This window comes from Anomalospiza imberbis, chromosome W (genome assembly GCF_031753505.1).
Source record: "Anomalospiza imberbis isolate Cuckoo-Finch-1a 21T00152 chromosome W, ASM3175350v1, whole genome shotgun sequence".
Taxonomy (NCBI): domain Eukaryota; kingdom Metazoa; phylum Chordata; class Aves; order Passeriformes; family Viduidae; genus Anomalospiza; species Anomalospiza imberbis.
The window spans coordinates 3452266-3474822 of record NC_089720.1 but is presented as its reverse complement, the minus strand read 5'-3'; the positions used below and the strand labels follow the sequence as shown (position 1 = coordinate 3474822).

The window sequence follows — 22557 nt, the reverse complement described above, 5'->3', positions numbered from 1 at the left end:
GCATCCCTAACTGTTAACGTTCAGCATTTTAATAACTAAGTCATATGGCATATTACCTTAAAGTTAACATCGCATAGGTAACGGCTGTATTGGTTTCCCCCCGGGCTAAGCAGCTCACTCTAGTTTCCAGTACCAACACTCGGGACCCTTGCAAGCATGCTGTTATCACGGTCTTACTTCCCCACAGAAACAAGTTCTGGAAAGCCATGCAGCCTGCAGGATGATCACTTTGTAATTTTTTTTTTTTTTTTTAAACTAGAGAAAACCGGAATTCCTTGCCCTAATAATGCAGTTTGCAGGTTCAGAACCAAAGCCTAGCACAGCGAAGCTGCGAAACCTCTTCGATGCTGTTAGGAGACACATTGAGGCCAAGTTACCGTCAGAGGTCCTTCTCTACGCGCGGAGACGACACGGTGGGGGTGGAATGCGAGGCGAGTCCGGACAACACCAGCAACCCAGCACGCCCGCGGCGGCCGGAGGGTGGGGGTGCGGCTCAGAACAAGCTTAGGGGATGGTGCAGTAGAGAGCGCCACAACCCAGAGAGGCCCCGTCCGTCCCCCGTCCCTGCACCCACCCGCAGCAGCAGCACCCTGCCACGCGCCCGGGCACCGCGCACCGGGTCCTCGGCTCAGATGCCCGCAAGCGCAGGAGGAGGGGGAGGGGGGGAAGGGAAGAGGAACCGCGCACAGAGCAAGGGTGCGGCTACCTCCTCGTCCTCGTCGCTGACGATACCAGAGAAACGCCTTGCCGGTAATCTTTCCGAAGACAGTAGTGGCGCCACCAGGGCCAGAGGCCAGCACCCCGACACTCTCGCCAGCCAAGGACAACGCCCGTGTCCGCCCCGACACCTCCTCCACTAAGCCGGGCCCTCCGCGGCGCCCATTGGGCCGACGGATTGTGGCCCGCGTCTCGATTTGCTGTCTCGTCTGTCATTTCCGCCTTTCCACGCCCCCTTGGCGAGCCCGCCCTCGTTGACCTGGTGCCCGCAGGGCGCGGAGGGATCTGCCCCGTGTAGTGCTGCGACCCTGAAGGCGGGCTACGAGGTCGTAGAAGACGCTGTAGTAGCTACAAGTACTGTTTCTTGTTCTTTGTTACCACATCGAGTTGTGAAAAATGCATGTTATATGATTGGCTCTTCGCAAATATTAAAGTGAATACTATATGTGTTATGTTTGAAAGCAGTGTTGTAATTATCCTTTTTTAGCAATATTGTATTAATCATTTTAAGTAGTGTGTTAAATATAGTTTTAGGCTATAGCATAATATTAAAATAGAAGCAATGTGATATAAGATAACTTTTTGTGGCCAGGACAAGGAATGGATGAGATAATCAAGAAATTCTTCACACAGAGATAACAGCAAGAGTTACTGCCTCCTTAGCAGAAAAGACAAACATGCTTCCACCTCCTCTCCGTATTTAAGGAGCCACCAGTATTAAGGGGAAAAAGTCAACAAAAAACCAGAAAAATCCCAAGTTTGCAAGGAATTTATGCATCATGCGTGAGATATATGAATATGCAAGAGGCTACTGCTTTTAAGGGGTTAATCCTTTGTTCACAAGGCATGCTTTTCGTGGCTTAGTGCCCGGGAGCATCCGGACGTCCGGAATTTTTTGCTTTTATTGCCCTTTATTGTCCTAAATCTGATTGTCCAAATTCTTATTGCTCTAATTTTATTACTGTTTTTATAACTATTTTATTATTATCAAAATTTTAAAACAAGTGATTGGCGTATTTCACAGACTCCACCCCAAAGGCGCCTGTGCCTTTTTGGTGTTGCTCCCTCCAGTCAAATGACTGCTTTGGCCAGGGCAGGCCTGGCTTTAACTTCTCAGGACATTTTGAAAAAACAACCGAAGTTGCTCTACATTGTTTGCTGAAAGCCCCACTTCCATTGCAGACATTTCTAAGCTGCACGTCTCCTGGAAGCAAATGAAATGCAAAGCGTGCGTTCGGCACTGCTGGCTTGAGGGCTCAGGAGAGTAGGATTGGCATTAAGCTGGATAGGAGGCTTCTAGAAAAATAGGCAGTGCCCTCAAAGCTGCCCAACGGTGGTCTGTGGTGCCCTGCACCCCCGGGGACAGTGAGCACCGTGAATGGTCCACACAACTGTCTTGTAACATATATGAACCCTGCTTTCCTCTATATCGGGCTAAGGATATCCTTGGCCGCCTTTGAGGCAAGGGCACATTGTCCTACTTTGCAAAGCTGCTTTCTAGCCGATCGGCCTCCAGCATGTACTGGTGCATGGGGTTGTGCCTCCCCAGAGGTGCAGGACTTGTGTATCCACAGGTTCCTCTGGTGGTCTCAAAAGAGATCGTTTCCTATGATGGAAGGGACTTTGTTCCCCAAGTCCCTTCCTTGAGGTTCAGGGTCTCAAGAGGTTTGCTAACCGTGCCAGTGAAAACACAGGGAAATGAATCACCAAGTACCACAGCCTTCTCCATGTTGCTGGCCACTAGACCACCTGGCTTATTTATCAGCAGCGGGGGGGGGGGGATGGGGGCACGTGGGTTGCGTACGCTTTCTTTAGTCTTATTTTCTGAACAACGCACCTGTGGAAGGCCATTGTCCGAATCTTTACATCCCCTGCCAAATTCAGCTGCAGCTTTGCCTTAGCTTTTCTGACCCCATCCCTACAGACCGGGGCGGCATCTTTAGAGTCTTCCCAGAATGCGTGTCCCTGCTTCCAGTTTATAGCCACTGATTGCAGAGCTCCAGTCATTTGAGTTGTCCCAGCACTTTTCTACTATAGTGATTACATTGTTAGCTTTCCGGCTGCACAGTGGTTTCCAGCTCCTCTTTCTTATGAATACTGCTTGCATTGGTACAGAGGCACTTCCGTTGGGCTGTTGACTGTGTCACTTTTTTGGACAATGATCAAGCTCCAATTCCTTTGCAGCATTTCTCAAGTATTCCTCTCTTGGTTCCCAACACATCACCAGCCCCTGGCTCTTCTCTGTTGCTCAAAACTCCATTGTCTTTCCCCGCTGAGTCTTGTTTAAAGCCCTCCTTGTAAGTCTAACCGGCTTTCCAGCAAAGACGATCATGCCCCGCTTGGTCGCGTGAATCCCATCAGCTCCCAACTGACCCGGCTTCTTAAAGGTAGATCCATGATCATAGAAGCCAAAACCTTGAGTATGGCACCAACTATGCAGTCCGGCATTCAGCTGCTTAGTCCGTCTCCTCCTTCCTGGACCCCTTCCTCAGACCGGACACCAACAGAGGCGACCATCACCTGTACTCCCCATCCTTTTAGCATCACTCCTACAGACATAATAGACTCCTGGGAGGGTTCTAAGTCAAGTTGCCTTATCTGACGCTACAGAGAAGAGTAGGAGCAGGCGATAATCTGTAGGGTTCACCAGCCTCGGCAGCCTCTCAGTGACACCATGAATGCAAGCTCCTGGTAGGCAGCAGAGCTCTCTAGAGAAATTGTCTGGGTGGGAAATGGGTGTCTCGGGGTCTCTCAGGAGGAAATCTCCAATTACTAATACCTTGATGTGCTTCTCGGGTCGCACTGCTTCTAACGTGGGCAGGTGGTTAGGTCAGCTTTGCATGGTTGGCTTTGTCCTGGGTTCTCGGGTCGCACTGCTTCTAACGTGGGCAGGTGGTTAGGTCAGCTTTGCATGGTTGGCTTTGTCCTGGGTCCTGTCCATTACTCATGTGCTCTTCGGTCTCCAAACCAGGAGCATCCTGTCTGTTATGTAGGGGCACTTCAGGAGATGGGGGAGGGTTCTTCCTTCTACCCTGAGCACAGAAATGCATCCGGTCTCCTTCATCTCAGGAGTTACTTGTGTCAGTCACCCCGAGGTTACATTCTGGCTTTCCTTCCTTTTGTGCACTCTGAAGGCAGGAGGCCGCTAGGCCTGGGACAGCGTACAATACCTGGCATCACACTCCTGTCTGTGTACCTGGATTCCGTGCTTCCTGTCAATCTCCTCTTTTAAAACTTCCACGTCCAAGGAGATCTTTCTGCTGGGCACACTTGCAGCCATGACATCCACCACTGCCTTCGGGTTCTAAGGGGGACTTCCAGGTACTGGAGCTCTTGCCCTGCCCCTTGTTCATTGACCCTGTCCATCACTCCCGCACAGGGCTGCTTATTATTCTCTCCCGCCTCGCACCCTCACTGTGGCAGCAGCTCTCTGGCCACAGAGAGCAACACATAACTTTCCCAGGCCTTTCTCAGGAAGGCAGTGAGAAGATCAGAGAAAAGAATGAGAAACAATTCTTATCTTCACTTGCTGCACCTGTTATTCTGAACATGTGGAATGTGTTATGGAGATTCCTTTACCAAAGGGTGGTTTCTTAATTAGCCAATGGTGATGGTGCTTGGATTGGAGGACCAATTAGGTCCAGGTGTATCGTAACGGTCTATAAAAGCAGTGGGTTTCTTAATAATTATATATATATATATAAAATAAATAGATCGATCAGCCTTCTGTGAATCATGGAGTCAATGCTACTTATTACCAGTTTGGGGATGCCCTGCCGCGACACCTCACTTTTAGTTTAAAGCCCTCCTAATGAGGTCAGCTATCCTACTGGCAAAAATATCTTTGCTCCGCTCAGTGAGGTGGAGCCCCGCTCTCCCAAGCAGATGCTGATCAAAAATAGGGTCCCATGCTCATGGAACCCAGAACGCTGTTGCAAGCACCAGCTCTGCAGCCAATTATTTACCCGCATTATCAGTGCCCTTATCCTACAACACCTGGACGGCATCAAAAGCATCGGTGGTGGGTTGACCTTGTCTGGATGCCAGGTGCCCACAGAGCCGCTCTATCACTCCCCCTTCTCAGCTTGACACAGAGAGAAAATGAGATGGAAAACAACTCACAGGGTGAGATAAGGCAGTTTACTAAAGGAAAAGAGAAAGTTTTTGCATGAAAAAGCAAATAGGAAAAACAACTAATTATATCCTCTAGTTCCCATCAGCAAGCACTGTCCGACCACTTTCCAAGAAGCAGGGCTTCAGCACGCCTAGGGGTTGCTCCAAAAGGTAAACGTTGTAAATAACAAATGTGCCCCCTTCCCCCTCCTTAACTCAGCTTTTATTTCTGAGCTGAAGTCATACGGTACAGAATAGCCCTCTGGCCAGTTTGGGTCACCTGGTCTAGTGGTGTCTCCTCCCAGGATCTTGCCCGCGCCCAGCCTACTGATGAGGGACAGAATGTTGGAGAGACAGTGCTGATACTGTGCTAACACTGCCCAGCAGTAGCCAAAACACTGGGGTGTTATCAACACCTTTCTAGTTACCAATGCAAAGCATGGCACTGATGGCCGCTATGGGGAAAACAAACTCCATCTCAGCCACACCCAATACAATCTCCACCCCTTACTTCACACCATTTGCATCATACTCAGATGCCACAGAATTATATATATATCTGTCTTCCAATTATTCCGTTGTATTTATTTGTCTGTATTTATTTATTTGTCATGACTGAAATCCCTTCTTACCAACGCTTACAACTTAAACTCCATGCTTAAACCATCTTTATGCCCAACACACGTACACATTTTTATTAACTAACGTCTCCCTTCCTTTCAAAGATAGATATTATTTTCCCATTCCATGGGTTTCCTCCACCCCTCCGGATGTTTAAAACCAGGCCGCGACTTGGGCTCCGTTCCATCAAGATGGGTGCTCAGGACAGAAGCGACACACACGATCGTTCGGCACCGACACCGGCCCTGCCTGGGCTATCGTCGCACTCTCCTCGCTCCTCGTAAAATTCACTCACCAACGGTTCATGTCACTCCTGCTACTTTACTCCCTGCAACATAGAATTTACACTCATTATATTCCCCCCAAGGTTAAATCTCCTTGAGGCACACACCAGGTCTCCCCATCCTTCTGCAGTAACCACCAAGTACACCCAGGTCCCTGAGTAAAGGCAATCCCATTAATAGGTTTGCCTTTTCCCATGGGAGGAGAATTCCACACCGACCTCCTTAGCCACTCCCCTGTGTGTAGTATGGGGACCTTATCTCCTCCCACAGTATGTAGTGGTTTTGTTTGGGCAGGACCAGCCCGGTTAGCAGATCTTCTGGCGTTAACCAGCCAAGTGGCTTCTGCTAAATTTGCATCCCAATGCTTCCATGCCCGATTGCCTAACCCTCTTGACAGTCCATCATACCTCTCAATCTTTCCAGAGGCTTGTGAGCGATAAGGGATGTGATATATCCACGTGTTTCTTTGCCCAAGAGTTTATGAGGCTATTTCAAAAACAAGCCTCATTGATTCCATTCTTTCTGGGCTACCATGACACCACAAAATGTGTCTCTCAAGGCCTAAGATGGTGTTTCGAGCCATAGCATGGCTTAGAGGGTATTTTTCCAGGCAACCAGTAGTTGCCTCTACCATGATGAGTATGTAAGCTCTTGCTTTGGTGTGTTCATGGCAGTGGTCCAATATAGTCAATTTGCCAGGCCTCACCATCTCTAAAACCCAGTTGTGCCATCTATTCCAAGGAGACTGTACTCATGTGGCTCACCTGATTGCAGCACATGCTTCACATTCATGGGTGACCTGTGTGATAGCCTCTGTGATCAGATCCACCCCTCAATCACAAGCTCATCTGTAGGTTGCATCTTTTCCTAGGTGTCCTGATGTTTCATGGGCCCATCGGGCTGTAAATAGTTCACACTTCTGCTCCCAGTCTAAGTCTACCTGAGCTATTTCAATTTTGGCAGCCTTATCGAGCTGTTCATTGTTGTGATGTTCCACAGTGGCATGGCTTTTGGGCATGTAAACATCTACGTGACATTCCTTCAGAGCCATGTTTTCTATCCGTGCAGTGATGTCCTGCCACAACGCAGCAGCCCAAATGGGTTTACCCTTGCATTGCCAATTGGTCTTCTTCCACTGCGTTAGCCGCCTTCATAGGGCATTAGCCACCATCCAGGAGTCACTACAGAGACACACTACAGGCCACTTTTCTTCTCCTTCAGCGGCCTCAACGACTCGTTGTGTGGGACTCCACACAGCAGCTTTCCACCTCTGATGGTTTCCTACCACAAGGCAGGATCCATCAGTAAAGAGAGCATGGCCGCATTCATCTTCTGATAGCTCATTATATGGTGGTGCTTCTTGAGCACGAGTGACCTTTCAAAGAAATTCTCCAAAATCTCCGCCTTTTTTCATGGATTCTCAGGCAATTGGGTTTCCCCAGTCGAGCTCGTTGTGTGATCAGTGCTACCCACCCACTTACTCCATGTAGCACTGTTTGCACGATGTGTCAAAGGGATGCTTCCTTTGACCATCTAGTGTAGCAGAGGAAATTGCAGTGCCAAGAGGAGACGGGCTTCATTCCCAAAAACATTTGAGGATGCTCAAACCCTCTCAATATGCTGCTAACATTTCTTTTTCAGCTGGAGTGTAGTGGGCCTGCTGACCCTCAATAACCCTGGCTCCAAAACCCGAATGGTTGACTTTGGGTTTCTCTTGATGTTCTTTGCCAGAGTCTCCAAGTGAGACCATGCTACCCAGCTGCAGTGTAGAGTATATTTTGCAGGGCTAGTCCAGTCTGAACAGGCCTAAGGGTTACCGCGCAAGCTATTTCCTCTTTGATCTGCTCAAAGGCCTGTGGCTGCTCACGGCTCCATTCAGAATGGTTCTTCTTCTGGGTCACTCGATAGAGGGGCCTCACAAGCTGACTATAACCTGGAATATGCATTCTCCAAAACCCCAGGCGGCCTACAAAAGCCGGTATTTCCACCTTCTTAGCTGGTGAAGACATAGTTGCTATCTTCTTAACCACATCCATAGGCACATGACGGCGGCCATCCTGACATTTGACGCCCAAGAACTGGATGTCCCATGCAGGTCCCTTGACCATGCTTTTCTTTATGGCAAATCCAGCTTTCAGAACATTCTGAACTATTCTTCTTCCCTTCTCAAACACTTCTTCTGCCTCACTGCCCCACACAATGATGTCATGAACGTATTGTAGACGTTCAGGAGCATCATCCATTTCCAGTACACTTTGGATCAGTCCACAAGAGATGGTAGGGCTGTGTTTCCACCCCCGGGGCACTCGATTCCTGGTGTATTGGACACCCTGCCACATGAAAGCAAACTGTGGTCTGCTCTCTGCTGCCAAAGGAATTGAGAAAAATGCATTGACAATGCCAAGTGCAGCATACCACCTGGCTCCCTTTGACTCCAGTTCATACTGGAGCTCTAACATGTGCGGTACAGGAGAACTCAGTGGGGGCGTTACTTCATTCAGGCCACGACGGTCTACTGTTAACCTCCACCCTCCATCAGACTTTTGCACTGGCCACATGGGACTACTAAAAGCTGAGGGAGTCTTGCTGATCGCTCCTTGGCTCTCCTTATTCACCTTTTCTTTGACACTTCTGGGGGCAATTACTGTAGCTGTTGTTGTTTGGGTCCCTATCTCAGCCATAGTGTCCTCAAATGCACTTTGGATTCCTGCCTCAGCCACACTCCTCTGACAGTACTGAACTGTGGCTCAACAGGCAAGGGCCAGGCCCCCGTACAGGGCAAGAAGCTGCTGGATTTCATTGGGGTAGCTAAGGCACCCTTCTATCAGGTGACGTGTCCATTTGCCAGGGCTCATTGCCTGTTTAGGTGTAAAGTCCCGGGCATAGGGAGGTGATAACCACTCTAGGAACCTGCCCAAATCCTTCCACACACACTGCCATCCAGGCACCAGCTGCTTCAGGGCACATTTCAATATCTCCTCACCTACAGTTTGTTTTGTCTTACAGCAGGATGACATCAGATTCCACAAACCCCACAGTATGCCAACAGTATTAGTTAATAGTATGTCCCAGGTTGAAATGCAAGATGTTATTCATTTCCCATCTGTGAGCAGTTTCTTCTTATCTTTTCCACCTCCTCCTTATCTCTTATCTTCTTATCTTTCCTCCCGGGAAGATATCTGTTGTTAATGGCCCATTCAATGTCACTGCATGACTGTTGAAATTACATCATCCCACTGTGGGATGCTCTGCCCAGAGGGAGGAGACAAGCATTTCCTGACTGAATATAATCACGGTCCCTGAGACCCAAGGCAGCTTCCCACTGGGAACAGCTGGGGTTTTCTCCACTGCACCATCAGAGGAAGATTACACCCTTCTACAAGATCCGACAGAACCACATCTGCCACTTTAGGAAGACTGAGGCCATTCCAGCCTGGACTCCCACCACCACCCGAGTGTCAGGTTTTATTCTGACTCTGTCAGTGGTTGTTTTCTTACCTTTTCTATTATTGCATGTATTTAGTTTTTTTTCTTTTCCTAATAAATTGTATTTCTGACTTGAAGTCTCTCACTGGTTTTGCTTTTCAAACCACAACATAGTATTAATAGTATTCAACAGCTTACAGGAGGAAGAACAAGGAACACAGGCGCCTGCATTCTAAAACAATACACATCAATCCCAGATAGAGAGAGGGATTCCCTCATTGTCCCCAGAAAATAGCTCCTCCAGCACAACAAAGCCATCAATGCCACAGCAAAGCACAGAGCCACTGTTTGTATTAACATGTTCCCAAACTGAACAAAACAAAGAGATAAGCAGCTTACCTGACAAACTCCATGTCCCGCACAGGAGCTTGCTACTCAATAACTGCTATCACTATACCATGCAAGATATATAACTGCCACTGTCTCAGCTCACGTTAGGAACCAAAAAGGACTGGTGTGGGTTTATCTTGGCTAGACGCCAGGTGTTCAGCAAACAACTCTATCACTCCCCCTTCCCAGCTGGACAGGAGAGATGAAAAACAACTTGCAGATTGAGATAAGGCAGTTTACTAAAGCAAAAGTGAAAGTTTGTGCATGAACAAGGAGAGGGGGAAAAAAAAATTATCGTCTAGTTTCGATCAGCAAGCACTGCCGAGCCACTTCCCGGAAAGCAGGGCTTCCACACACGTAGCAGTTTCTCTGGAAGGTAAACACTGTAAACAAGAAATGCCCCCCTTTCCTCCTCTTTTACTTAGCTTTTATTTCTGGGCTGACGTCATATGGCATGGAATATCCCTCTGGCCTGTTTGGGCCAGCTGTCCTGGTTGTGTCCCCTCCCAGGGTTTTGCCTACCCCCAGCCTACTGATGCTGGGGCAGAATGTTGGAGAGACAGCACTGATGCTGTGCCAACACTGCTCAGCAGTAGCCAAAACACTGGGGCCTGATCAACACCTTTCTAGCTACCAGTGCAAAGCACGGCGTGGGAAAATGACCGGGGACCCTGTGGACCGCTAACTGGGGATTCAATTAGAGGAAACTTAGGAGTTACATTAGCATCCTCACAGGAGTTATAACAGTATGGGAATTATAGGGTAAATCACAGTTGCTGCTCCCTGGGTGGAATGCAGTTGGCATGACTTGAAACCTATTCCGTGATGATTCCCCATACACACAGACACCTGCGAAGGGGGATGGAACGCAGGGTGGAGCGGAGCGAAGGCCAGGCTCTGCAGAAATCCTTGCAGGGAAGGGAACTCGATGGTACTTTGCAGCTGATAAACAGCATACCACCTGTCAACCAAGGGAGATAGGGGAAGATGTCTTACTGCTGAGCCAGCAACTGTGGTGAAATCACTCTCCTTAGATGAACATGCTTCATTAAAGCCTAATAATAATATTAATGCACACCTCCATCCCAAAGTTACCTACCTCCAAAGTGCAACCACCCCTCACTGGGCATGTGCTCTATATTCTTTTTGACTGCATCTTCAAAAGCAAAGCAAAAGAATTTTACACCAATCAGTAGCATAGGTATGTATGACTAGAGTCACTCAAGCTCCACCTAAACACACAGAAATAGTATAAAAATAAGTCGAGAATGGGGAAAAGTTAGGGAAGACTCCATCGTAGCTGCTGGGATCAGTTGATGGGCTGAACCTGTCTTCTCCCCCATAGAGATGCCTATTGGCTAAGAATCATACTCTATGCATGCTGAACATTTTATTGGGGATTAGAGCTTGTCTGTATATTCCTTCCGATATATTTTTGCAGTCAGACACTATCACCGACAATCTTCAAACTTTAACTTGTCACAATTTATATTAATAAACAGTGTTATTCCATAAACTGTTAGTGTGAATCCTTGGCGGAGGCTACCAGTCGGCAGCAGCAGGTAACACAGTGGGTAAAGGGGAAGACATGCTGAGGGATCTCCCTTACTCTGTTGCTGTGTTTCCCTAAGTCAGTCGAACCAGCCTCTGATCCAATAGGACTGCTCAGTGAAGGATCCCCCCAACGGGATGCTGACGGACTGGTCGGGCACAACGGTCTCAACCTTCCTGAAACAAAGACAAATTAAACACTAAAGACTGAGTAAATCCCCCCACACCAATGGTCAAGGAAGCCTCCTCCCTTTTTCATGTGACACACGGCACTGTGAGAGCTGCTATGGGGAAATGAACGCCATCTTAGCAACACCCAAACCAGCATCACTGGGGCCTGATTCTCAGCTGTCCTTTGCTTCTGAAATTGCAGTTATAGAAGACGGATTGGTACCTGCCCTTCACTCAAATCAACATTCAGTCCACAATTAATTTTCCTGTTCCTAAAATCTCCAAGCCACCAACCTCCTTCTACAAGGAAGAATATGCCTTTTAGGCTTTGTGAGGTCAGACCTTGGCAGGCTGCCAGGGTCGCAACCAGCTGTTCTCTCACCACCCCTCCTCAATAGGACAGGAGGAGACAATAAGATGAAAAAGTTCCTTCAGGACATAGCCACCTGCCAGATCTAAGGGCAGCAGGGAAATACCCGCCCCAGACAGAGCTTTACCCTTTCTTAAATATGCTTACACAGGGGTGCCACCAGCTTTGCTGAGTTGCTCTGCTTTGGCTCTCAGGGAAGTCTGGTGCCTAGCTGGTGAAAACTAGCTGTGTCTAGCGCAGAGCAGACCCTGGCCTCTTCTCACAGAGGCCATGCCTGCAGGCCACACTCTGTGTCCAGTTCTGGTCCCCAGAATTCAATAAAAAGAGGCGGACAGACTGGAGAGCATCCCAAGGAGGGCCATGAAGATGCTCAAAGGGCTGGAGAACCTGCTTTTGCTGATACCTTTTCTGGCGATTCTTTACGCGACCTAAAACACCCATTTGCACCAATTGGCATAGTCGGGGGGATGGCAAGAGATATCACTGAATGCTTACAGAAGCAGAGAATAAGCCTAAGTCCTAAATACTCGGACAAATGGGCTCAGCATGGTCCAAAAGCTGTGGAGGAACATCTAAAAGCAGATAGCATCTGCATGAAGACTAGCAAGCAATGACAAAGGAATTAGTTGCAAAATGTTGGGCACCTGCCTAGGCTCAGGGGGAACCTCCACACAGTATTCCAGTAGTTCAAGGGAGCCACATGGAGAAGACAAGGGACAACGGGCACAAGCTGCAACAGTCCCCGTTGCTGGAGGTTTTTCCAGATGCTGCAGGACAGGGTGCTAAATAATCTCATCTAGTCTCCCTTTCCCACAAGAGGCTGCACCAGATGATCTTTCAAGGTCCCTTCACACCTGGGCTGGTCTAGGATACTACAATTCTCCAGTGGGGGTTGGGGAGTTTTAGCTGGGGGAGCGGGCTCTTCCACCACTCAGGGGAACTGCAAACTGTCTGCAGCATGGTGCCGTGGGAGGTTGTGCGCTCTGACCCGGGACTTTGCTGCGCTGCAACTCAGAACTACGATTGAGTTCTGCCTACCTTCCCCACCTGTGCCCGCTGCTGATGAGAAGATTCCAGCCGCCAGCTGTCCGCCGCCTGCACCTCGACCGCTACTAGCACTGAGACCAGCTGCCACCCCCGTGACTTTGCAGGAACCTTTTTGAAAGGGGAAGCACCGCCTTTACCTCTCTCATCTCGGTGCCAGTCCAGGCCACCTTGGGAGGTTCCACGCTTGCATCGGAGCGGCCTCTGCCAGCTGCAAATCAGCTACTGCAGCTTTTGCCTTGCCTCTCCTTGCAGTGTCCTTTTGGGTCTTTGAAATACCCACTCCTGAGGTAATCTATGCCGAGGATACACAGGGCCTCCGGACCAGTCATGATGGGGTGTCTGTGCCATTCCTTCTTGGTCAAGCTCGCTTCAGCTTCTGGTCCAGTCAGCTGTTGGGATCCCCCTGTCACCCCAGAAATAGAGATGGATTCTGCCCCCACATTTCTCAATGGCATTAAAGTACATCGTGCGCCAGTGTCAACTAAAGCCTTATCCTTTTTTGGGTCTGATGTGCCAGGCCATTGGATCAACACAGTCCAATAGAGCCTCTCCCTCTACCTGACTAGAGGCAAGGCCCCTCTGGTTCTGGTCATGGTACTTATTGTTCCCTTCCTGTAAATATGACCTGGAGGTCCCTTCAAGAGGACTGGACATAACATCACCACTCCTATGCTGCCGGGAGTATTCTCTCGTGGAGTGTACACTCTCTCTTTAGCTGGGGGACGCCTGCTCCTAATAGCAGAGACTCTCGTCTGTGCTGGCAAGAGATGGAAGATTCCCTCCTTAAGCTCCTCTCTTAGTTTCTGGTAGCCCTCTTCAATTTTCTCTTCCAGGCTCGAGACATGCTCAGCCAGCTTCATTTCCACAGGTGAGACGTGGGCCCGTAACGGGGCAGCGACAGTGTCTTCATAAATGCTGAGTTTACTAACCAATGCACCCACCCTATCTTCTCCCTCCCTCCATTGCAGCGTTGCTAAGTAACAGGAATATATTTCGGACCCAAGCTGAGCAAATTTCACCCATATTTGTGATGCGTACTGGACACCGTCTAGACTTTTAGGGAATCCCTTGTCCTCTGAAAAAAAAAGGATCTCCAGCAAAGCTAATTCCCTCAGGCATCGGACACCTTGCTCCATCATGTTCCACTGTCCACGCGGCACAAGGAGGTCCTCCTTACAAAGGTGTCTTTCCCTCATACTTGACAGCAGTCGTCGCCAGAGGCTCAGAGTTTCCTGTCTTTTCCCGATCCCCTGGTCAATAGCTACACCCTGGGACAGGGATCCCAGTTGCCTGACTTCGCTACCATCTAGAATTGTATCATTAGCCATGGCATCCCAGATTCAGAGCAGCAAGGTCAATATGGACTCATTTACCTCGCGTGTGAACTCTCTACGCAGCTTGCCCAGGGATAGGGATCGAGTGCTGGATGTGAAGGTCCTGCCTCTTCCTCGTCATTCACTATGCGGATTTTCTTTTCTGAACAAGGGCGACTGCTACTGGCTTAGGCTGTCCTTCTGGTTCAGCAATGGCTTGCATCCATACAGTGCCTATTGATTTGTTTCCTTTCCCTCTGGCTCAGATGTGGTTTGTGTGGACATGGTTCCTGTTGATTTGTTTCTTTTCTCCTCCTCCTGAAAGCGTTGTACCATACCAAGCAGTGTCTGGTAAGCAATGGCCAGGGCCCAGCATGTTGCTGTGAGTTGTCCATCTCTGGAGCTGTCAGAGCCTATTCCCTTCACATAACTTATTCTTTTAACAGGGTCCTTGCAGTTGTTCAGAGGTGAACTTCCACATCATTGTCCCCAAACCCAAAGATTATATATATGCTCAGGTTCAGGTGAGAATGCTCAGTACCTCCCCCAGGACAGGGAGTTTCACAGTGGAGGAATGTAATACTGTGAGTCATGGGATGTTCTGGGAGTCTTTCATGGCCTAAGTCTTGCAGCTGCCTGTTATCCTAGTGCCATTGAGTCCATTATGGCCCATTAGCAGAGATGACCCCACAGGCTGGGTGGGAATGTGCCGGTGGCTTCCCCAGAGGGGAGTTTTCAGGGCTGAGTCATTTGTGCGAAGAAAAGAAACACTACCCTGCCTTTGAAGGTTTGCCTCTTCTCCCCTATCTCATTTAACACCCATCTTGTAGCCTGAGGTGTTGGGTGTACAGGAGGCAGCTACTGCAAGTGATCCATCATTAGCAGTTCATCAAGAATGACACAGAGGGTGGTACAATACAGTTTGCTTACATGCACATAGTGCTAAACTGACACCCTACTCCTGTTACCAGGACACCCAGGTCCAGCAGGAGGTGGATGCTTCCAACACAGGGCACCATGGTGAAACCACCCTTGGAAAGCATGCATGTAGCCTCACACACAGTATCTTCTACAGTTTTAGCAGCAGCCTACACGGCCTTTCTGTACGTTGGCGTACCACTGCCAAAGAGCTAAGACTTTGCTTCCTACAAGACGCAGCAGAGACTGCTAAGTGCTTCCAGCTTCACACAAACAGGCCAATCACTATCTGTCTCTGAAATGCTGTTATCTGGCTGAAACATTCCACATACTTGCATTCCAGGGAGACACTGTCTGAGCTTGCAGAACTACTTCCCCTCAGTAAGACACGCAAGACGGAGGTAATATCCCCATGACAAATCTTTATTGTGCAACTGCTGCTCAAAGCTCTTATTACCTTCCACAGACACACGGCAAAAAAAAAAAAAATTACACATCAAAAGCCACTAGATTGATGGGCAACAGACGAAATCCATTCAGTGGTGATTTGTAGGCTTGCAGCAACTCTTGCGGTGCCAAAATCTTAGCCCGGCGGCCAGCCCAAGGGACGGCCACCCAGAACGGGTAGATGTATGCGATAGACAGACTGCCCACCCTCGGGCCCTTCATCCACAACCATCCGGAATCCATTGGTCAGGCCCAGGTGAGCAACACACATCTCGCCAACAATCATTACATGCCCAAGAAGCTGGAGAAGGAAGTACAAACCCATAAATAAGTAAAACTAAAAGAAAAAGGAACACATAAAGAGGGCAGAGGCCAGGAAGGGAAGGAACGAGAGCAGAGAACCACCCAGAGAAAGCAGCTAGCAAATTCCTAGCAATTCAACCATTGCATGTCAAATTAATGGCCGTCCGACTGCCGGCAACTGAAGCGTCCCAAGTAAAGTTACCAAGACCGATTATGCACGCCATAGGGGCAAAAGAGAGCTAGGCAATTTTTCTCAAGCTAAACAGCAAAGGACTACAAAACAGCCACACAAGCTGACTTTGTCTCCGGGTTAAAGCCCCCATTGTGTCTTCAGGCAACATAACCAATCCTGGTGGAAAAGAAACTTTAGGCTGCCTTTTGCGTGGGTTTACAAAGTCTTTGAACATGGCTTTCATAGCTAAAAGCAAAACATCCAGCACCTCGCAACCAGCTTTGTCCTTCCTTGCCCCTGACCTGCCAAAAACCCCAAGCACTCTTCTGCAGGTTGCAAGTTCTACTACTCTTACTCTAAACCACAACAATAGGCACCAGACTGCGCTCCAAAACAACACTGCATTTTGCACCAGAAGTACATACCCAGGGACCAGCACTGCTTGACAACACTGCTTTTAGTCAAAAAGCTCAACTCCATTACAAGCTAGAGGCAAAAAGATGACAGCGCCAGAAAACCCAAAGGACCCTACTGTGCCCTATCAAGGGGGAAAGGGGGGATGGGAAAGAGTCTAGTAAATGAGGAACTATCTACAGGGACAGTTTAGCATACAGAAAGCTCACACAATACTTACAGATTCACCAGAACCTCCTGCTTCAGACAACTCGATAATTGGCTCCTTAGGCATGACTAGGAAAAGCGTCCTGTCTAGGGGCGAAAGATCATAGAATGTACGGCACTGGAGGAAGATTAAACAGTTAAAACATAACCAGCTTTAGAGAAAGGTAAGAGCTTATGCAAACCCATCTGCCCTGCTGAACTCCTACAGAAGCAGATTACCAGATACCACAAACGCAAGCCAGAACATTGATTTCTCTTGCACGATTATAATGCTTTCTATACCCAAAACACTACATCTTTACAGAGCCCCCTCCAGAAGCGGGATTTGTCATGCAAGACAATGGGGGAAGGAGACAGGCCACTACTTGCAATTAACAACCTACAGTATGTTTTAGTTCGGGCTGATTGTTTCCTAAGCAGTTTTTCTATTGGATGTGGGCCATGCAGAGACTGGAGCAAATGGCTTAACTGAATCATCAAAGAGTTTAGTGAAGTGGAAGAGCAGCGGCCATTGTTTCCCACAGGACAGGGAGCTCAAGTATCGAACACACGCATAATGACAGGAAACCTGCAAGCGCATAGGTCGAGTCTGTCTTCTATACTGCATGCAAGCTCTGCCTTTAAAAGCAGAAGGCATCCCTAACTGTTAACGTTCAGCATTTTAATAACTAAGTCATATGGCATATTACCTTAAAGTTAACATCGCATAGGTAACGGCTGTATTGGTTTCCCCCCGGGCTAAGCAGCTCACTCTAGTTTCCAGTACCAACACTCGGGACCCTTGCAAGCATGCTGTTATCACGGTCTTACTTCCCCACAGAAACAAGTTCTGGAAAGCCATGCAGCCTGCAGGATGATCACTTTGTAATTTTTTTTTTTTTTTTTTAAACTAGAGAAAACCGGAATTCCTTGCCCTAATAATGCAGTTTGCAGGTTCAGAACCAAAGCCTAGCACAGCGAAGCTGCGAAACCTCTTCGATGCTGTTAGGAGACACATTGAGGCCAAGTTACCGTCAGAGGTCCTTCTCTACGCGCGGAGACGACACGGTGGGGGTGGAATGCGAGGCGAGTCCGGACAACACCAGCAACCCAGCACGCCCGCGGCGGCCGGAGGGTGGGGGTGCGGCTCAGAACAAGCTTAGGGGATGGTGCAGTAGAGAGCGCCACAACCCAGAGAGGCCCCGTCCGTCCCCCGTCCCTGCACCCACCCGCAGCAGCAGCACCCTGCCACGCGCCCGGGCACCGCGCACCGGGTCCTCGGCTCAGATGCCCGCAAGCGCAGGAGGAGGGGGAGGGGGGGAAGGGAAGAGGAACCGCGCACAGAGCAAGGGTGCGGCTACCTCCTCGTCCTCGTCGCTGACGATACCAGAGAAACGCCTTGCCGGTAATCTTTCCGAAGACAGTAGTGGCGCCACCAGGGCCAGAGGCCAGCACCCCGACACTCTCGCCAGCCAAGGACAACGCCCGTGTCCGCCCCGACACCTCCTCCACTAAGCCGGGCCCTCCGCGGCGCCCATTGGGCCGACGGATTGTGGCCCGCGTCTCGATTTGCTGTCTCGTCTGTCATTTCCGCCTTTCCACGCCCCCTTGGCGAGCCCGCCCTCGTTGACCTGGTGCCCGCAGGGCGCGGAGGGATCTGCCCCGTGTAGTGCTGCGACCCTGAAGGCGGGCTACGAGGTCGTAGAAGACGCTGTAGTAGCTACAAGTACTGTTTCTTGTTCTTTGTTACCACATCGAGTTGTGAAAAATGCATGTTATATGATTGGCTCTTCGCAAATATTAAAGTGAATACTATATGTGTTATGTTTGAAAGCAGTGTTGTAATTATCCTTTTTTAGCAATATTGTATTAATCATTTTAAGTAGTGTGTTAAATATAGTTTTAGGCTATAGCATAATATTAAAATAGAAGCAATGTGATATAAGATAACTTTTTGTGGCCAGGACAAGGAATGGATGAGATAATCAAGAAATTCTTCACACAGAGATAACAGCAAGAGTTACTACTGCCTCCTTAGCAGAAAAGACAAACATCCTTCCACCTCCTCTCCGTATTTAAGGAGCCACCAGTATTAAGGGGGAAAAGCCAACAAAAACCAGAAAAATCCCTAGTTTGCAAGGAATTTATGCATCATGTGTGAGATATATGAATATGCAACAGACTATTGCTTTTAAGGGCAAATCCTTTGTTCCACAAGGCATGCTATTCGTGGCTTATTGCCCGAGAGCATCTGGACGTCCGGAATTTTTTGCTTTTATTGTCCTTTATTGTCCTAACTCTGATTGTCCAAATTCTTATTGCTCTAATTTTATTACTGTTTTTATAACTATTTTATTATTATTAAACTTTTAAAATTTTAAAACAAGTGATTGGTGTTTTTCACAATTATGGTAGCAGAGGATGGTTACTAACACCTCGCTGCCGGTGCCTTAGGGGAGTCAGGGTGAGGAAGGTGCGCTCTGCCCGATTAGGCAGCCTTGCTCTGTTTCCTCTAGTGTGACCGACAGATGCAGGTTATGATCGATGGACAAAAGGACGCAATAAAACAAAGAAAAGGGAAAAGATTGCCTAAAACCGCGGCAATTGGCCCCAAGACTAAAGTGTGCACGAAGACAAAGACCCGAGGATAAAGGATAGGTAAGTATTTGCTTGGAAGGGGTGGATAAGGGGGGGGGGGGGGGGAAATGAATGCGTGTGAATGAGTGGCGGGCTGGTTATCCCAGACCTGCCAAGTGAGTGATGAGTCTTTCACGCTGAGGTTTCGTCTTTTCGCGAGAAAAGGGGCCAGTAAAGAGACGAAGGCAGTGACAGAGAATCTCCCCCCCCCCCGGGGAAACTGGGACTGGGTCTCCGGGAAGGGGTGGGACCCCTTGGAGAGAGGGAGCCGAGGATTTCCCTGGCGTAATCCACTGGGAAACACGGAATAAAATAAAGCAAAAAGTGTAGAAGGGGCCCCTAAAAATTCTGCTGGATTGAGGATATGCCCAAGAGCATCCGGAGTTGGACAACACAGCTGGATTGAAGGATATCCAAGAGTACCGGGGCTGGCCAGTAATACCTGAAATTTTCACAGGTGATTTGAAAGTAAAAAGTACCTTATTGTTGTCTTGTAGTGTGTGATAGTCACACATGCAAACAAGCCGTTGTTTCTCCCTCCCCCCCGGGCACGTGGAGGGGGGCCGCGCTTAAAGGGTGTGAGTGACACGCAGACAGCCTCACAGGTGAACTGGCACCAGAGGCAACTGAAATAGAGATTTTTGGAGTTTACTTGAATTAACAAAATAAATTAAAACATTTAAATTTTAGTTTGTAGAATTATGTGTTGAATTTTAACCTTTTACTTGAGAAACCTCTGCCATGGTACAAAGGGCATAAGAAAATGCAAATCTCTGAAGCTTCTTGCATAAAGGACAATGCCAGAGAAGACCAGGAGATGCAAAGAACCCAGATAAAGGGGCTCCTCTGTCTCCAAGCTTATCAAGACTGACAGACCTACTCAGATAGGCACCAAAGGACCAAAAGCGCATGCACAGAGGAGAAAAGTTCAAGAGTTTGTGAAAAATGCATATTTTATGATTGGCTTTTCGCAAATATTAAATTGAATACTATATGTATTATGTTATATTGATTAGAAGTGCTGCATTAACATTTTAATAGTATGGTAAATGTAGTTTTGTAGTTAAAATAGAACCTATGTATGTGGGGTTTTTTTTTTACTAACTCAAGCAAGAGATGAGATAATGAAGAAACTCTTCACACAGAGATGACAATGATGGGGGCCCATAAAGAATTACTGCCTCCTTATCGGAAAAGACACTCTTCCACCTTCTCTCCGTCTTTATGGAACCACCAGGATTAAGGGGAAAAAGTTGACAAAAACCAGAAAAGTTCTTAATTTGCAAGGAATTTATGCATCATGTATGAGATGTATGAATATGCAACAGGCTACTGCTTTTAAAGACTATTCCTTTGTTCACAAGGCATGCTTATCGGGCTTAAGTGCCCGAGAGCATCCGGACGTCCGTAATTCTTTGCTTTTTATTGTCTTGTAATTGTCCTAACTCTAAATTTTCATTACTCTAATTGTATTACTATTTTTATAACTATTTTATTATTATTAAACTTTTAAAATTTTAAAACCAAGTGATTGGCGTTTATAACAAGTTCAAATAGGAGGAAGACCACAATCTTCAGCCTCAGAGACCACCAGAGACCACCCGCGCGACCACCACAGCAAACCACGCATGCCCAGAAGGGCGGGGACCTATTTAGCATGAGAGGCGAGGACAGGCAGGGCCAGGGGTTGAATATGCATGGTAAAGTTGTGTAATGTATTGCATATGGAACACCTTTGTGAATAAAGATGTGGGTCAGACTGAGGCTCGGGGCACAAGTTTTTGGAGCACTATCTCACTTGTGCCGGGCGCTGGCATACATACCCACTTCATAACTATATCGAGTTGTGGAGTCTATTTATTTATTCCGCAAATCGCTTCACAACCAAATTCAGGGCACTTCCCGGAGGCCTGGCGGTACTGAAGCCCAGAGAGGCTGACCCCAAAGCAAGGGGGGTACAGTATAGTAGGACCTTTTTAGCACCGCGGCTGCCAGGGGCAGTCGTGTGACCCCTTCCTCAAGGTGGGGGGGGGGGTGGGGAGTCCAGATTGGGCAAGGTGCGGAGGTCCGAACCCCTGACTCTGAGGCTATCTCTAGGGAAGAGGGATAGCAAAACCTCGGGAAGGTGGAAGGGGTCAGGCTGGGGGCTTAGACGATCCGTGATTCTCTGGCAACAGAAATCCCTTTGTGTAAGTCTAAGAGGTTTGCTAACGTTTCCTTCCTCTGTCCAATAAAAGGGAAATGTATGGAATGCTGAACCTAAGTCAGCGGTGAAACTTAGGGGTGTCAGTACTTAAAGTTCTGGGGTGTCGAATAAAACCTTACACAGTCCAGGTGGGTGAGACACAAGAACCAAAAACGTGGCTAAGCAGACGTTGAGAAGTATGAATGAACAGGCCTGAGGGTGTGAATGTGTGTGAGAGTGAGTGAAAAATAAAGGTGAATAAAAGTAGATGAATGAAAGTACATGTAATGTAGATTGTTTAAACTTCACTTTATCTCCTTGGAGGGAGCGGTATTGTATTGAATAATATTGTACTTAATAATATTGTGAGAGAAAGGATTTTTGTGTGGGTAGTTGAAAGAAGGTGGTATTCAGGTTGTAAGAGAAAGTGGGAAACAGAGGCAGGGGACGAATAGATAAGATCTTGAAAAAATTTGGACAGAAAACCAGTAAGTTGGATACAGGAAAGAAAAAAAGGAGTAAAAGGGTACCAGAAGATATACCCCAAGACAGCCCTTTGGGAGTTATGTTAGCTAACTGGGATAAAAATCCTTGTACAAGGAGAAAGGACAAGGTAAAGATGGTTAATTTTTGTATGCTAGAATGGACAAAGAAGGAAATAAGATCTGACCACATTTATTGGCCTAGAGACGGCTCTTTTGAAAATTGGATTTGTCAGGCTCTGAATATATTTGTAAATTCAAAAGAACCGTTTAATCCAGAAGAAGGAGAATATGCCGCATGCTGGACGGGAGATTTTAGGAGAATAAAAAAATCTTTAAAGTATCAGAAACCCCCGAGACAAAGCAAGAAAAGAAAAAGGGGAAAGAAAAGGGCGGGGAGCAAGAAGACAAAAAGAAAGAAAAAGGGTGGGATCCTTTGCAAGTATTGCCCCCCTCGTTCCCGCTTGCTCCCCCGCCGCTCGTGGCTGAGCCGCTACTCCCGGCCCCCGTCCCAGGTCTGGGCTCGCCACCTGCGACTGCACCGCCGGTCCCTGTCCCGCCGCCCGCGGCTGCTCTTCCGGTCCCTGTCCCGCCGCTCGTGGCTGCACCACCGGTCCCCGCCCCCATCCCGGTCGCTTGGCCCATGGCCGTTCCGCCGGCCGTGCCAGGCGGCGTCCCGTCGGTCCCGGCCGTCCCATCCCTGACTGCTCTTCCCGCGGCTGTTCTTCTTCCCCCCCCTCCCCCCCGGCTGCTCTGCACGTGCATGCTGTGCTAGGCGCCGCCGCTGCTGCTGGGGCCGCCCAGCCTCCT

The 22557-nt window shown here is 48.4% G+C and overlaps 1 protein-coding gene across 18 annotated transcripts in view; it reads right to left on the bottom strand.

The window, feature by feature from the left end:
* LOC137464253 (uncharacterized) overlaps positions 1-22557 on the bottom strand; it is a 123539-nt gene that overhangs the window by 77635 nt on the left and 23347 nt on the right. For 2 of the 18 annotated variants that reach the window (XR_010994098.1, XR_010994106.1), the window contains 4 exons: positions 10651-10707; positions 10401-10512; positions 6143-8100; positions 707-5779 (listed from right to left, as the gene is read on the bottom strand). Coding sequence is in view for 1 of the 18 variants with exons in the window: in XM_068175554.1 (XP_068031655.1) it covers positions 10401-10512 (112 nt within the window). In the remaining 17 variants the exon portion in view is untranslated. Of the gene's footprint in view, positions 1-706; positions 5780-6142; positions 8101-9560; positions 9921-10392; positions 10513-10650; positions 10708-16477; positions 16561-17804; positions 19091-22557 lie in introns of those variants that run through there. The other 16 variants (XR_010994101.1, XR_010994105.1, XR_010994102.1 and 13 more) reach the window with 16 other exon arrangements.